Consider the following 12,471-nt stretch of genomic DNA (forward strand, 5'->3'; position numbering starts at 1 on the left):
ACCAGGACTAAAAAGCTTTTTAACAAAGTTTCTATTCTTTATAGCGAATGCTACTACTTAGGTGTACGTACAGACTAGACGAATTGAAAAATACTTACGAGCAGCCGCCATGTTAACTGCATCTCCTTTTGGTCTAGTTTGGTTCAATGCTTCGTATTTTTTTTGTAACCAAATTTCCTTAAACTCTTCCTTCCAATCTTTGAATTCTCGTGAGGAACTCCCGCTTTTGGAGCTGTCACTCGCTCTCCGGAAATTGTGACTTCGCAACATGTTTAACACTGGATCCATGTGAAAATACTGTGTACCTAGTTTCTGCCCTGCTTCTATTTTTGGAAGATCAATATTTGTGTTCAATCGATCCTCATGTTCCTTGGCATTCTTTAAGATGTTCGACTTGATCTTAGCGGCCTCTGCATCCTCAGGCTCGGCTCTCATATCTGGTGGACCGAATACCGGTTCTTGCACAGGTTTCTCAAAATTAAAATTATCTTTCTGTCGCGGCGAGTGAGACGTTGCCCATTGTTCAATTTTTTCGGTTACTTTCTCGGTGTCATCCTCCTTATTATGGTAGGTGTTTATCCCTTCGTCTGGCTTTGGTTGCAGGTGACTACTGACCAGCGCATTTCCGTCTTCGGATTTCTGTACGTCATTATCCATCGGGAGTAGTACCTCATCTCTTACAGGCTTTTTCCTCGGTTCCACTCGAATAAATTCAAGATATGTTGGGTTTTGGACATTTTCTCCAGTTCCGTCGAGACTTGGTTGGGTGTCTTGCACTTGGTCGCCGTCTCCAGGCAGCGGAATTGTCTTGTGAACAGTTCTTAAATATGATAGCAGGTTTTCTTTTAAATCAGAGTAAACAGTACTACTCACTGACGCGCAGAAGATTACCAGCACGAAATGATAAGTAAACTCCATGGTATGTCTACATTATAACCGCGACCGTCTTCGAAACAAGCATCCTAGCTCATGGATGTAAATCAGATTTGATTGCGACAAAGCTATAGGTTACATTATATGAGCGGCAATAACTTTTATGTGAGAAACATTTCGAAATTTTAAAGCGAATTTCCTTTAAGTGCCTTGTTATACAATTGATTTGTTTATTTACGTGATATGATAATGTTCTTGCGAACCTCTGGTTGGAAACATAGAAGAATAAGCGACTGGTTACCAGCATTAATATATAATAATAAACGAAGTATTAATATAAATGTGTTTTTTATTTACACGATAATCGCTGTAAATTGAAATTGCTCTTCTCTTCATTTATGAGATGATACAGTCAGCATAACTTCAGGGTATCGTGTGGTCTATTCTAATGTTCAACCAGTTGAATATTGGATAAATTTCCTCCAATTGTCCTGTGCCCGCAAACTTTGATCAACAATGGCTGACTGGATAATTGCTTACAAACCAAACCATTGTAAATGTATGGCTTTGTATATTTAATATTATCGAAGATCCCGAATTATAAGGTCTGTTTAATTTTCAATGAGCTCCGGACATTTTCGAAATAATGATCTTTTAAATTTTTTTTTTTTTGACGTGACTTTTTGTTGATTTGCCGCAAATGGCATCAACTACTTAGCCGAAATACTTGTACAGACTATCTGCCCTCTCTTCGTTTAACTATTACCCTGTCAGACCTCATCATCCCCTTAGCATTATCCCGTTTTTCACAGGGTCCGCTTACCTAATCTGAAGATTTGACAAGTCCGCTGTTTTACAGAAATGACTGCCTCAGTTTTTTCCACATAGAAAGAAAAGACAACTTATTTTTTAAACCTGTGCAATAACCGGTATTCGGTCCACCCGATATGAGAGCCGAGCCTGAGGACGCAGAGGCCGCTAAGATCAAGTCGAACATCTTAAAGAATGCCAAGGAACATGAGGATCGATTGAACACAAATATCGATCTTCCAACATCTATCGCAAGATGAACTAAGTACCCACACCTCACCGAGCTTTCTGTTAGACCAACGGGATAAGTGGCGAACCGTATCGCCGTTTATAATTGCCGAGCCAACTGTGGTAGTGAAAACTGCACTTGATGAATTAATAACTCATTGGTGCAAGTCTGGTACCGGGGCTCGAACCGGCGCTCCTAGTTTGAGACACAAGCCAGTGAACCACAGGACTCCAGTGACTTCTAAGTTATTCGTGTTACTCTACAAAATTGATACTTTAATTGAGTTATGTCGTGAATCTGCGTTGTTGCAGAATATCTTTGGGAGAAACCAACAGATGAGTTTTAAAATAAAAAAGAAATCTCAGCGCGATCGGACTTACATTTCCAGTTTGGATGATATACGATGTGAATTCGTGAATAACACATGCGCCTAGATTTGCCTTTGAGCTGTTCGAAGTGAACTTTGTTGCCAAATGTGTAAAGATCCTATAAAAATTAAGGTAAAAAAATCTTTAAAAACAAGCTTTTATTTAAATGCGCTAAAAAGAAAAAAATAAACTTTTACACTATAACTTTACTGTCAACTTATAACATTTCAAATTCAACATATTTGACACAATTTATATGTTTTAAAAGCTTGTCGCGAGATTTAAGTACCTACTCGTAATTTTAAAAGCAAGTTTTAAAATACCTGCCTATTAAAAATTTTAAACTAAGAAAGTAAATACGAGTACTTAAATCTCGCGACAAGCTTTTAAAACATATAAATTGTGTCAAATATGTTGAATTTGAAATGTTATAAGTTGACAGTAAAGTTATAGTGTAAAAGTTTATTTTTTTCTTTTTAGCGCATTTAAATAAAAGCTTGTTTTTAAAGATTTTTTTACCTTAATTTATTTTATACTTTTTAGTTTTCACCTTGTAAGTTCCTAAGTCTGTTCATCTCATTCAACGCATCATTATTGCAAGGTCGTTTGCCAGTTAATTTTGAACAATCCAACTCTTCAATTAGGAGCCCTTCTAACGATTTCACCCTACTTAAGGCCACATATGCTTGACCAGCGGCAAAGAGCTTCGAGCCCAAGTATACAACGGCATGGTCAACAGTACTACCCTGCATTTTGTGTACCGTACAAGCCCAACATAATATAATTGGTAACATTCTCCTTTCTGCAGTGCCGCGACTAAATTTTGCTGGAAATTGCACAGTCTTGGGTTGAATGAGATGAACACCGTCTTTACCGAAGTCTATACGGACGGAAGGTATGTCAGTATAATTGGCAAACGAGCAAGCGGGTCCCCTGATGGTAAGTGATCACCGCCGCCCATGGACTACAGAGACAACAGGAGAGTTACTGAGCCGTTGCCCGCCTTTGAGTTAGACATGTTGTCTACCAAGGTTGAAGGAAGGGAAGGAAGGAAGGGAAAAGTGGGATAGGAAAGGAGTTGGGCTTCCGGATCTCTCACTCACCGATCGAAACACATTGCTGCTTAACGTCGATATTCTGTGAGAGGGTGGTACTTCCCCGGTCGAGCTAGCCCATTTGATAACACAGCACAACAAGATTTTTTCACAAGCAAGTGATATATGGTTTCCCGTAGATTTTTTAACGCTGAAATTCTGGCCGGATTCGGTTTCAGCGTTGAAAAATCTACGGGAAACCATGTACCACTTGCTAGTGAAAAAAAAAATCCATTTTTTGTTACACTGTGTAATAGCTCCACCACTCCAAAAGCCAGCAAGCAAAATTATCCGCCATTTTCGGTGTTCCGCCATATTGGATTAAGAGTGACGTCACATTATTTCTAGTTATTCTTGGCTAGTCTTTTTATTAGATATCCATATTGTAGGAGCGCATTAAAAATAATTGGTCCGCCATCTAGGGTACGTCGCCATGTTGGATTTAGAATGACATTATACAGTTAATCATGCATTGTCATCCAAACTAAACGTGTATACAAAATTTCAGCTCAATGAGTTGAGGGCAAATGCTCAAAATTGAGTTGTAAGATTTCACCCGAACATATAAACATATCTACATACAATGCAATTTAAATAAAAGCTTGTAAGTATCAAACGAGCCCATACTCGAAGGGGTTGTGTTGTTTAAATACTGAGTTCGTTTGGCTGTCTTCCGGCTCCATCATCAGACCCTGGTTACCATCTAGATCCAAAGTACTCATCAAGGCGAATCAAAAGAGCCCAAACTCGATGGGGTTGTGTCGTTTAAGTACTGAGTTCGTTTGGCTATCTTCCGGCTCCACCATCGAACCCTGGTTACCATCTAGCTCCAAAGTACTCATCTAGGCGAATCAAACGAGCCCAAACTCGATGGGGTTGTGTCGTTTAAGTACTGAGTTCCTTTGGCTGTCTTCCGGCTCCATCATCAGACCCTGGTTACCATCTAGCATCTAAGTACTCATCTAGGCGAATCAAACGAGCCCAAACTCGATGGGGTTGTGTCGTTTAGGTACTGAGTTCCTTTGGCTGTCTTCCGGCTCCATCATCAGACCCTGGTTACCATCTAGCATCTAAGTACTCATCTAGGCGAATCAAACGAGCCCAAACTCGATTTGGTTGTGTCGTTTAAGTACTGAGTTCCTTTGGCTGTCTTCCGGCTCCATCATCAGACCTTGGTTACTATCTAGCACCAAAGTACTCATCTAGTCGAATGAAATGAGCCCAAACTCGATGTGGTTATGTTATTTAATTACTGAGTTGCTATGGCTATCTTCCGACTTCATCATCAGATCAGCTCCATGTCATAATAATATTGCATTGTCATCGGATATACACGTGCATGCAAAATTTCAGCTCAATCGGTTGAGGGCAAGTGCCTTAAAATTGAGTTATAAAATTCCACCCGAACACACAAACATACATACATACATACATACATTGCAAGTTAAATAAAAGCTTGTAAAAATGAATCATCCATTCCGTCGTTTTATTTTGTATTCTGAGACCATCAAAATGAACAACATAGCTCTTGGCCCCGATTCCTGCAGATACCTCCTAATTTTATTTTAAGTTATACCCGTCATTTTTTTATCCGCCGAAAAGGAAAGGGACGAATGATTGTCAACAAGTTAATTTAAAAAGGAATGAATAACCCGTGCGAATAAAATAGGCATCTCCCTGGTATGCAATCCGTTTGACGTGCTGTCTACTTAACTCTGTCGGATTATTGGCCGATGTAAAATTTTAGACGGTTGTTTTAGATTTATGCTTAAAATTGACGTGTATTTGATAAATTTTATGCCTGTCGATTACCCGTCCCTTTCTTTTTCAACGGATAAGAAAATGACAGATATAACTTAAAATAAAATTAGATGACGTCTGCAGGAATTAGCACCATTGTCGCCCTGAAACCACGTAAGCGTCTTTTTGCGAAATTGACATAAAAAAACTCACAATAGACCAGCTCATTTCAATGCGTTTCAATTTTTACATAAATATATTTCTTGTCGAACGTCTCATCCGCCTAAAAGTACTGCAGTGTCTCACAACCTGTATAGGCGAAAAAAAGTAGCTGCAAGAAAAACCTGGGCACAGGGCCCTAGACATTCTTTAAAAAAAAAAGAAAATCGGTTGCCTAATATTGGCTTCCGGGTGGTTAGACCCATGCATTTCTATCTGCAAAATCAGACTCAAAGTCAGAGGGGGTGACCCTAGGTCTGCGTCTTACCTGGTCCAAAGCCTGTCAATGGCTGTGCAACGGGGCAATGCCGCTAGTGTAATGGGTTCGTTTGGACCAGGTCAGATTTAGACCACTTAAACGCCTAGTTAGACGTGACGAAGTTACGTATTTTTCTGATTATGCGAAAAATTTTATTATTAAGTATAATAAAATTGTGACCTATTTTTTCTTCAAAATAGTCTTAAACCTTACAGTAACTATTTTACAAAGTTTCTGTTTAGTCACTGTCTTAAAACTGTTGAAAAGTAAGGGTAATATTATTATTATGTATGTTTTGTACCATCAGTATATAGGGGATAAATATTGGGATGTTTTATTAAAGTCACAAATTTACATTATTACATCATTCTCATGCTGTTTCATCAGAGAAAATCAATTTCAATAAAGGGACATATTACAGCGAATTATCATGTAAATAAAAAACACATTTATATTGATACTTCGTTTATTAGATATTAATGCTTAGCCGTAACCAGTCGCTTATTCTTCTGTTTCCAACCAGAGGTTCGCAAGAACATTATCATATCACGTAAATAAACAAATCAATTGTATAACAAGGCACTTAAAGGAAATTCGCTTTAAAATTTCGAAATGTTTCTCACATAAAAGTTATTGCCGCTCATATAATGTAACCTATAGCTTTGTCGCAATCAAATCTGATTTACATCCATGAGCTAGGATGCTTGTTTCGAAGACGGTCGCGGTTATAATGTAGACATACCATGGAGTTTACTTATCATTTCGTGTTGGTAGTCTTCTGCGTGTCAGTAGTGAGATCTTCTATTTACTCCAATTTAAAGGAAAACTTACTGTCTTATCTAAAAAGTGTTCACAAATCCACTCCGCTTCCTCAGCAAGAGGGCCAAATTGAAGTAGCTCAACCAAGTCTCGACGGAATCGGAGTGAAGGTTCAAAACCCGACATTGCTTCAATTTGTTCGAGTTGAACCGAAGAAGGAATCAGTAAATGATGATTTGCGTATTACGCTAGAAACTGACGACCAGAACATTGAAGACGCAAACGTAGATGACAGTAACCCCTTGCAATCGAAACAAGATGGAATAGACACTGGAACAGAAAGAATCCAGCAATGGGCAACAAAACCCTCGCTGCAACAGAAGAAAGATGTTAGTTTTGATTTAAACAACGCTGTACGCGATCTAGTTATTAGTCAATTACATTTGACGGACGATCCTAAGGATTCAGAGGTCGCTAAAATCAAGTCAAACATTTTGAAGAATGCCAAGAAACGTAAAGGTCGACTAAATAAGAAACTTGATTCTCCTACAGTAGAGGCAGGGCCGAAATTAGGTTCAGAGATTTTTCAGTTAGATCCGGTGCTAAATATGTTGCGAAGTCAGAACTATCGGAGACAGAAGGATAAGGATGAAGATTCCGACGATGATTCAGGGAGTTCCGAGAGGGACTTAATGGACTGGAAAGATGAGTTTAAGCAAGATTGGTTGCATAAAAAGTACGAAGCGTTGAATCAAACTAGAGCCAAAGGAGATTCTGTCAACATGGTTGCTGCTAGTAAGTATTTCATACCTTGCTATTGTTGATTATGTGAAAATATGTCTTTTAAATAGGTAATATATGTAGATACATACTGTTGAGCATTAAAATACTAACACAAAACGAGACGGTACTTACAGGCGCGGGTTTTAAAATTAATTATGTAGAAGTCTGCCAATTGCTATCATATCTGCAGGGGCAATAAATTGATCTACACCCACGTACAAGTCAGAAATTCTACTTTTACACAGAGCACCTTATCTGTGTTGTAACTACATAATTTCATCCCTGAACCACACTTTACAGTCCTAACTTAGTCCTGTTATAAGTGTTTTATGACTCGTAGCGTAATTATGTTCAACGAATGAGTTTAACCCAGTTTAACTGTCATTGGCAACATTGTTGCTGAGTAAAAAGGTAAATGGGTATGTGAGTTACTATTGTGTGGTTTAAGGGCCCTGGGGCGTGCATTGTGGTGATCCGGGGCAGCACGACCTGCCGTGGGGCACCTGCATGCTGGCGATGGAGTGTGAGCCAGAATTCCGTATCTACCGAGGGGACATCTTCTGTGGACGGACACAGTTCGTCTGCTGCTCGCTACAGGTTACCACCTATGACATGTACCAAGGCTTCGATGTCTCATTTGACGACAAGAGTTTGAGTACGGATACAGAAGAAAAGAAGGCACAAAAGAAAGATTCTGCAGAAGAAAGAAAAAAGAAAGAGGCGAAAGACAAGAAGAAGCGTAAGGAGGCTCGGGGCAAACGTGTGAAAAAGATAAAGAAAACTATAGCGAAAGTCACCAAGGAAATTGTAAAGATATTAGATAAGGTGTATAAAAACGGGACTAAAGCAAGGAAGAAGAGGACAAAGCAACTGAAGAAATTCATTAAGGCTTTGAAGAAGCAGTTCAAGAAGGATCGCCTGGCGGTGAAAGATGTTCATGAGAAAGATATGGTACACCTTGATAATAGACTGTTGTTGAAATTGAACCAAATAAGGGAATTGAATCAGAACTTTATGAAAAATGAGACGTTTAGGGAGATAGTGGTGAATGGCACGCTTACGAAGCAAGGTGCTAGGATGCTGGTTGAGGCTTACCCGGAGCTTGATGCATTTATGAATAAGCCCAAAGACGGGCGCCGCGCGCCACAAGACGATGCGTTGGAGTACGACATAGAGTATGGCTTTATGTATTATTGACGGATATATAAATTGACTGTCTATGAATATAATATTCGATGTTTTTTTTTAAGCAAAGTCATTACGCTACTCAGAAAAGTATAATAATAATACACAACACACCACTTTAGACCAATATTATAGTACATATATAGGATGTTAGTGACATCGTAACGGATACTAAAAGGTACGAGTGGAATTTTCCGTCGCAAAATGATTTTTTCAAAGATTTTTTAAAATTATTTTCAATTTTATACTTTTGCTATGGAAAATTATGGTCTGAATCATCCCTCAAAGTTTTCGTTAGTATGTCACTAACACTCCGTAGCTCAACGCTCAAACCCCTGGACCACAGAGGCCGTCATAACAGTGATCTGTACTGTCACAATTAAAACTTCTACACTGTAAGTATTTGGCAAAGATAATATTATAATTCATTACGTTTTGTATTTGGTTTCTAAAATGATATAACACTTACTAGTGCTCATCGTTACAGAGAAAACTGTTCACATGTACCCTGGAGGAAATTTTCAGAAAGCTGGCGGATTTGTGGGAGACGAGAGGAATTGTCATCCAAGGGAAAAGATTAACCAATCTTCGGTTTGCCGATGACATAGTACTCTTTGCGCCTACATCAGTCGAGCTCGAACAGATGCTTCAAGACCTTAGCACAGCGAGCCTTGGGGTTGGGCTTGCGATGAACAGGGCGAAGACTCAGATTATGACCAACAGCACAAAACGTAGGGTCAAGGTTGATGGGCAAGAAATACATTATGTCGATGAATACATCTACTTGGGCCAGATAGTCTCTTTCCAAAACCGGCAAGAAAAAGAGATCGATCGCCGTATCGAAAATGCGTGGAAGAGCTATTGGTCGATGAAACACCTAATGAAAGGGGATCTTCCCATTTCATTAAAGCGAAAGCTCATCGACATGTGTATTCTGCCCATCCTAACTTACGGTGCCCAGACCTGGTCATTGACGGAACGTCAAAAGTCCAAGCTCAAGGTCTGCCAAAGAGCGATTGAGCGTAGTGTGTTAGGTGTCAAACGAATTGATCGAGTCCGAAACACAACACTGCGTTCAAAAACGGGAATCGCTGATGTGGGACGGGAAGCCGCAAAACTCAAATGGAATTGGGCCGGACATGTTTGTCGCATGCACCCTGAGCGGTGGGCACGGATCGTCACGCATTGGGTGCCTCATGACGGATACAGGCGTCGTGGCAGACCTCGAAAGAGATGGCGTGACGACTTGGACGCTTGCCGGAGGGACTGGCCGGAATACGCACAGGACCGCGAAAAATGGAAAGAGGAAGGGGAGGCCTTTGCCCAGCAGTGGGATCTTGTAGGCTAGATTAGATTAGATTAGACTGCGTGTCTGACCTTCCAATTAGGTCACATACCTCCGAAAATGCATTTCTCGGGATTGTGGTTTCCTCACAATGTTTTCCTTCACCGCTGAGCACGTGATAATCATAGGTATCGGTCAATCAACCTATTTTTTTTTCGAGAAGATTCCAGATCGAGAATCATGTGTTTCTCCGTGATTGTTCTAACATCTGTATCATCAAACTGCATATAAGTAATAAAGTCTTCAGTAGACTACAAAAAAAGTAACTGTGATCCTGTAAAACATGGGCTTGCTTCTGCTGAACCCAGGACTTGCACCACTGAGATATTAATTTATCTATAGTGCAGTTTTTACTAAAACAGTTGGCTCGACCATTATAGACGACAATACGTCTCACCATCTATCGCGTTGGTCTGACAGAAAGCTCGGTGAGATGTTAGTTTATGTTATATGTTCAATAGACCGTCAACGTTTTGTAGGTTTTTTAATTTAACTCTTCATATATCCTACTGATAGGGCCTCGCCTCCCTCTTTTCCCTTCAACTATTTCAGTCTCTTTGTATTTCTATCTGGCTTATGTGTCATGTGTTCTGGAAGGAATCCAGCTCGTTTCTCGGTCTTGTTATTTTCTGGCTGTATACTTACGATTTATACTTTCTGTGTCCTCATGAAAGCTGAACAGTAGAGATTCGTATCTTAAATCGGCGCTACGTTTTGTCTGTCTACCTTGGAAAGGACATTGTGTAAAATGCGAGAACAGACACGGAGCGGACGCCATTATTATTATGGTCACGTGTTCGTAATGTTGTTGCTAAACCAATTTCAAGTTTTATTTATATTATTGATATAGTTCAACATTATTTCAATATAAAATTTCAAAACTTTTACTACCGGAACGGAACACTGCGTGGTATTATGATGTAGGTTTAAAATGAAGGTAGTTTCTGTATATTTATTGCTAATATTATTGTTAATTGCAACCCATACCGTGTTTGTATGTTCAAATTTTATGGATAATTTAGTGACGTTTTTTAAAGCTACCAGCATGAATCATACAGCTTTTGATCTGAAGCTTATTGATAAATCAGATGGAATTGATCGCTTGGATGCAAACACAAAAACAGTTAAACATAGCTTGGTCGCCGCAGGTAATTATGAGAACAAAAGCGATACGAGTAATACAAACTTACTAATTCAGCTACCAAAATATGTAGATTCTAATTTAACTAAAAACAACTCAGGTCTGTTGCAAATTATTGAGAAAGAAGGCCATAGTACAATGGAAGATATGAATAAAAACAATAATACAAATCATACAAAGAATGATACAAATTTGACCAAAACTACCAAAGTTACTTTGCAGAAACTTAAAAAATACAGGATAGATATGGATGAAGGCCGTGACTCGGAAGCAAAACTTATTGCGCCAACACAGTTTAGCGTTATGGGAGGGCGGAGGCATGGCCAAAACGAACAAAGGAATGAAAATAAAGATTATGTGGAACAAGAGTCATCGTCTAGTTCTAGCAGAGAGTTTCCAAGTTGGAAGGATGAGTTTCAGAAAAAGTGGGAACATAAGAAATTTGAAGCAATAAATCAAACCAGGCCATCAGGAGATAATATTAATATGCTCGCAGCCAGTAAGTAGTATTATTTACTTGTCGAATTTATTCATAGCATTAGACTCATTAAACACGCACGACCTCCGTGGTCCGGTGGTTGGGCTCACGATCCGGAGGTCCTAGGTTCGATTCTCGGTGGGGATATATCACAAAAAATACTTTGTCGTCCCTAGTTTGGTTAGGGGACATTACAGGCTGATCACCTGATTGTCCGAAAGTAAGAGATGCGTGCTTCGGAAGGCACGTTAAGCTGTTGGTCCCGGTTACTACTTACTGACGTAAGTAAGTAGGCGTTACATGAGCCATGTCAGGGGCCTTTCGCGGCTCAATAGTAAGCCTGACACCAGGGTTGATGAGGTTGGTACTCCACCTCGTGTTTATTATTACATGTTTAATGCAACCAAGGGGGTGGATAATCATTCATCAGCCTGACTAAATATGCGAAGCCAAAACTCAAACTCCAATGTTTGAAGGGATTTTTCTTTGGATTTAGAAATTAAACTACTTATCCGATTTCTAAAATTCTTTCACCAATATTTAGAATGGATCATCGGGGTGGGTCAATGCGCCGGCAAAGCCGCGTTTATAACTAGTAAATTGTGTAATAAAAGTATATGCGTTGGATTTAAGGACCTTGGGGTGTACCATGCGGTGACCCGGCTCAGCATGACATGCCCTGGGGCAATTGCATGCTCATGATGGAATGTGAGCCTGAGTACCGTATCTATAGAGGCGATTACTTTTGCGGGCGAACGATGTTTGTATGCTGCTCACTCATGATTAGCACCTTCGATATGTATCAAGGCTTCGACATGTCCTTTGAGAACAGGGACTATACCACAGACTCGGAAGAAAAGCGAGATAAAGCCAAATCATCTAGAGAGAATAGAAAAAAGAAACTGGAAAAAGAGAGGCGTAAACGTAAGAAGGCCCGTGAGAAGGCAACGATAAAAATAAGGAGAAACATAAAAAAGATCATAAAAGAAATCAGAAAGATACTAAACAAGGAGTATAGAAACGGAACTAGAGAGCGAAAGCACAGAACGAGACTGCTGAAGAGATTCATTAAGAATTTGAAAAGGCAGTATAAGAAAGATCGTAAAGCAGTGAAAGAAATTCACGAGAAAGAAATGATAAATATTGACAATGAAATGCAAAGTAAATTGACCAAGGTAAAGGTAATGA

The 12,471-nt window shown here is 39.5% G+C and overlaps 2 protein-coding genes across 3 annotated transcripts in view; one reads left to right on the forward strand and one right to left on the reverse strand.

The window, feature by feature from the left end:
• Positions 1-12,471, reverse strand: part of LOC126375264 (esterase FE4-like) — a 33,852-nt gene that overhangs the window by 714 nt on the left and 20,667 nt on the right. The gene's annotated exons all lie outside the window — the stretch shown is intronic.
• On the forward strand, positions 6,276-8,331 carry LOC126375273 (uncharacterized). The gene is made up of 2 exons (XM_050022206.1): positions 6,276-7,146; positions 7,583-8,331. The coding sequence occupies exons 1-2, from the start codon at positions 6,336-6,338 to the stop codon at positions 8,329-8,331; spliced, it is 1,560 nt and encodes a 519-aa protein (XP_049878163.1). The 5' UTR covers positions 6,276-6,335.

The sequence above is a fragment of the Pectinophora gossypiella genome, chromosome 18 (genome assembly GCF_024362695.1).
Source record: "Pectinophora gossypiella chromosome 18, ilPecGoss1.1, whole genome shotgun sequence".
In the NCBI taxonomy this organism is placed as follows: Eukaryota; Metazoa; Arthropoda; class Insecta; order Lepidoptera; family Gelechiidae; genus Pectinophora; species Pectinophora gossypiella.

Bases quoted from the DNA above. Each gene is read 5' to 3' on its own strand.
- LOC126375273 (XM_050022206.1), top strand. From the start codon at position 6,336: ATGGAGTTTACTTATCATTTCGTGTTGGTAGTCTTCTGCGTGTCAGTA. The intron at 7,147-7,582 runs GTAAGTATTTCA...GTGTGGTTTAAG, and splicing joins TGTCAACATGGTTGCTGCTA to GGCCCTGGGGCGTGCATTGT.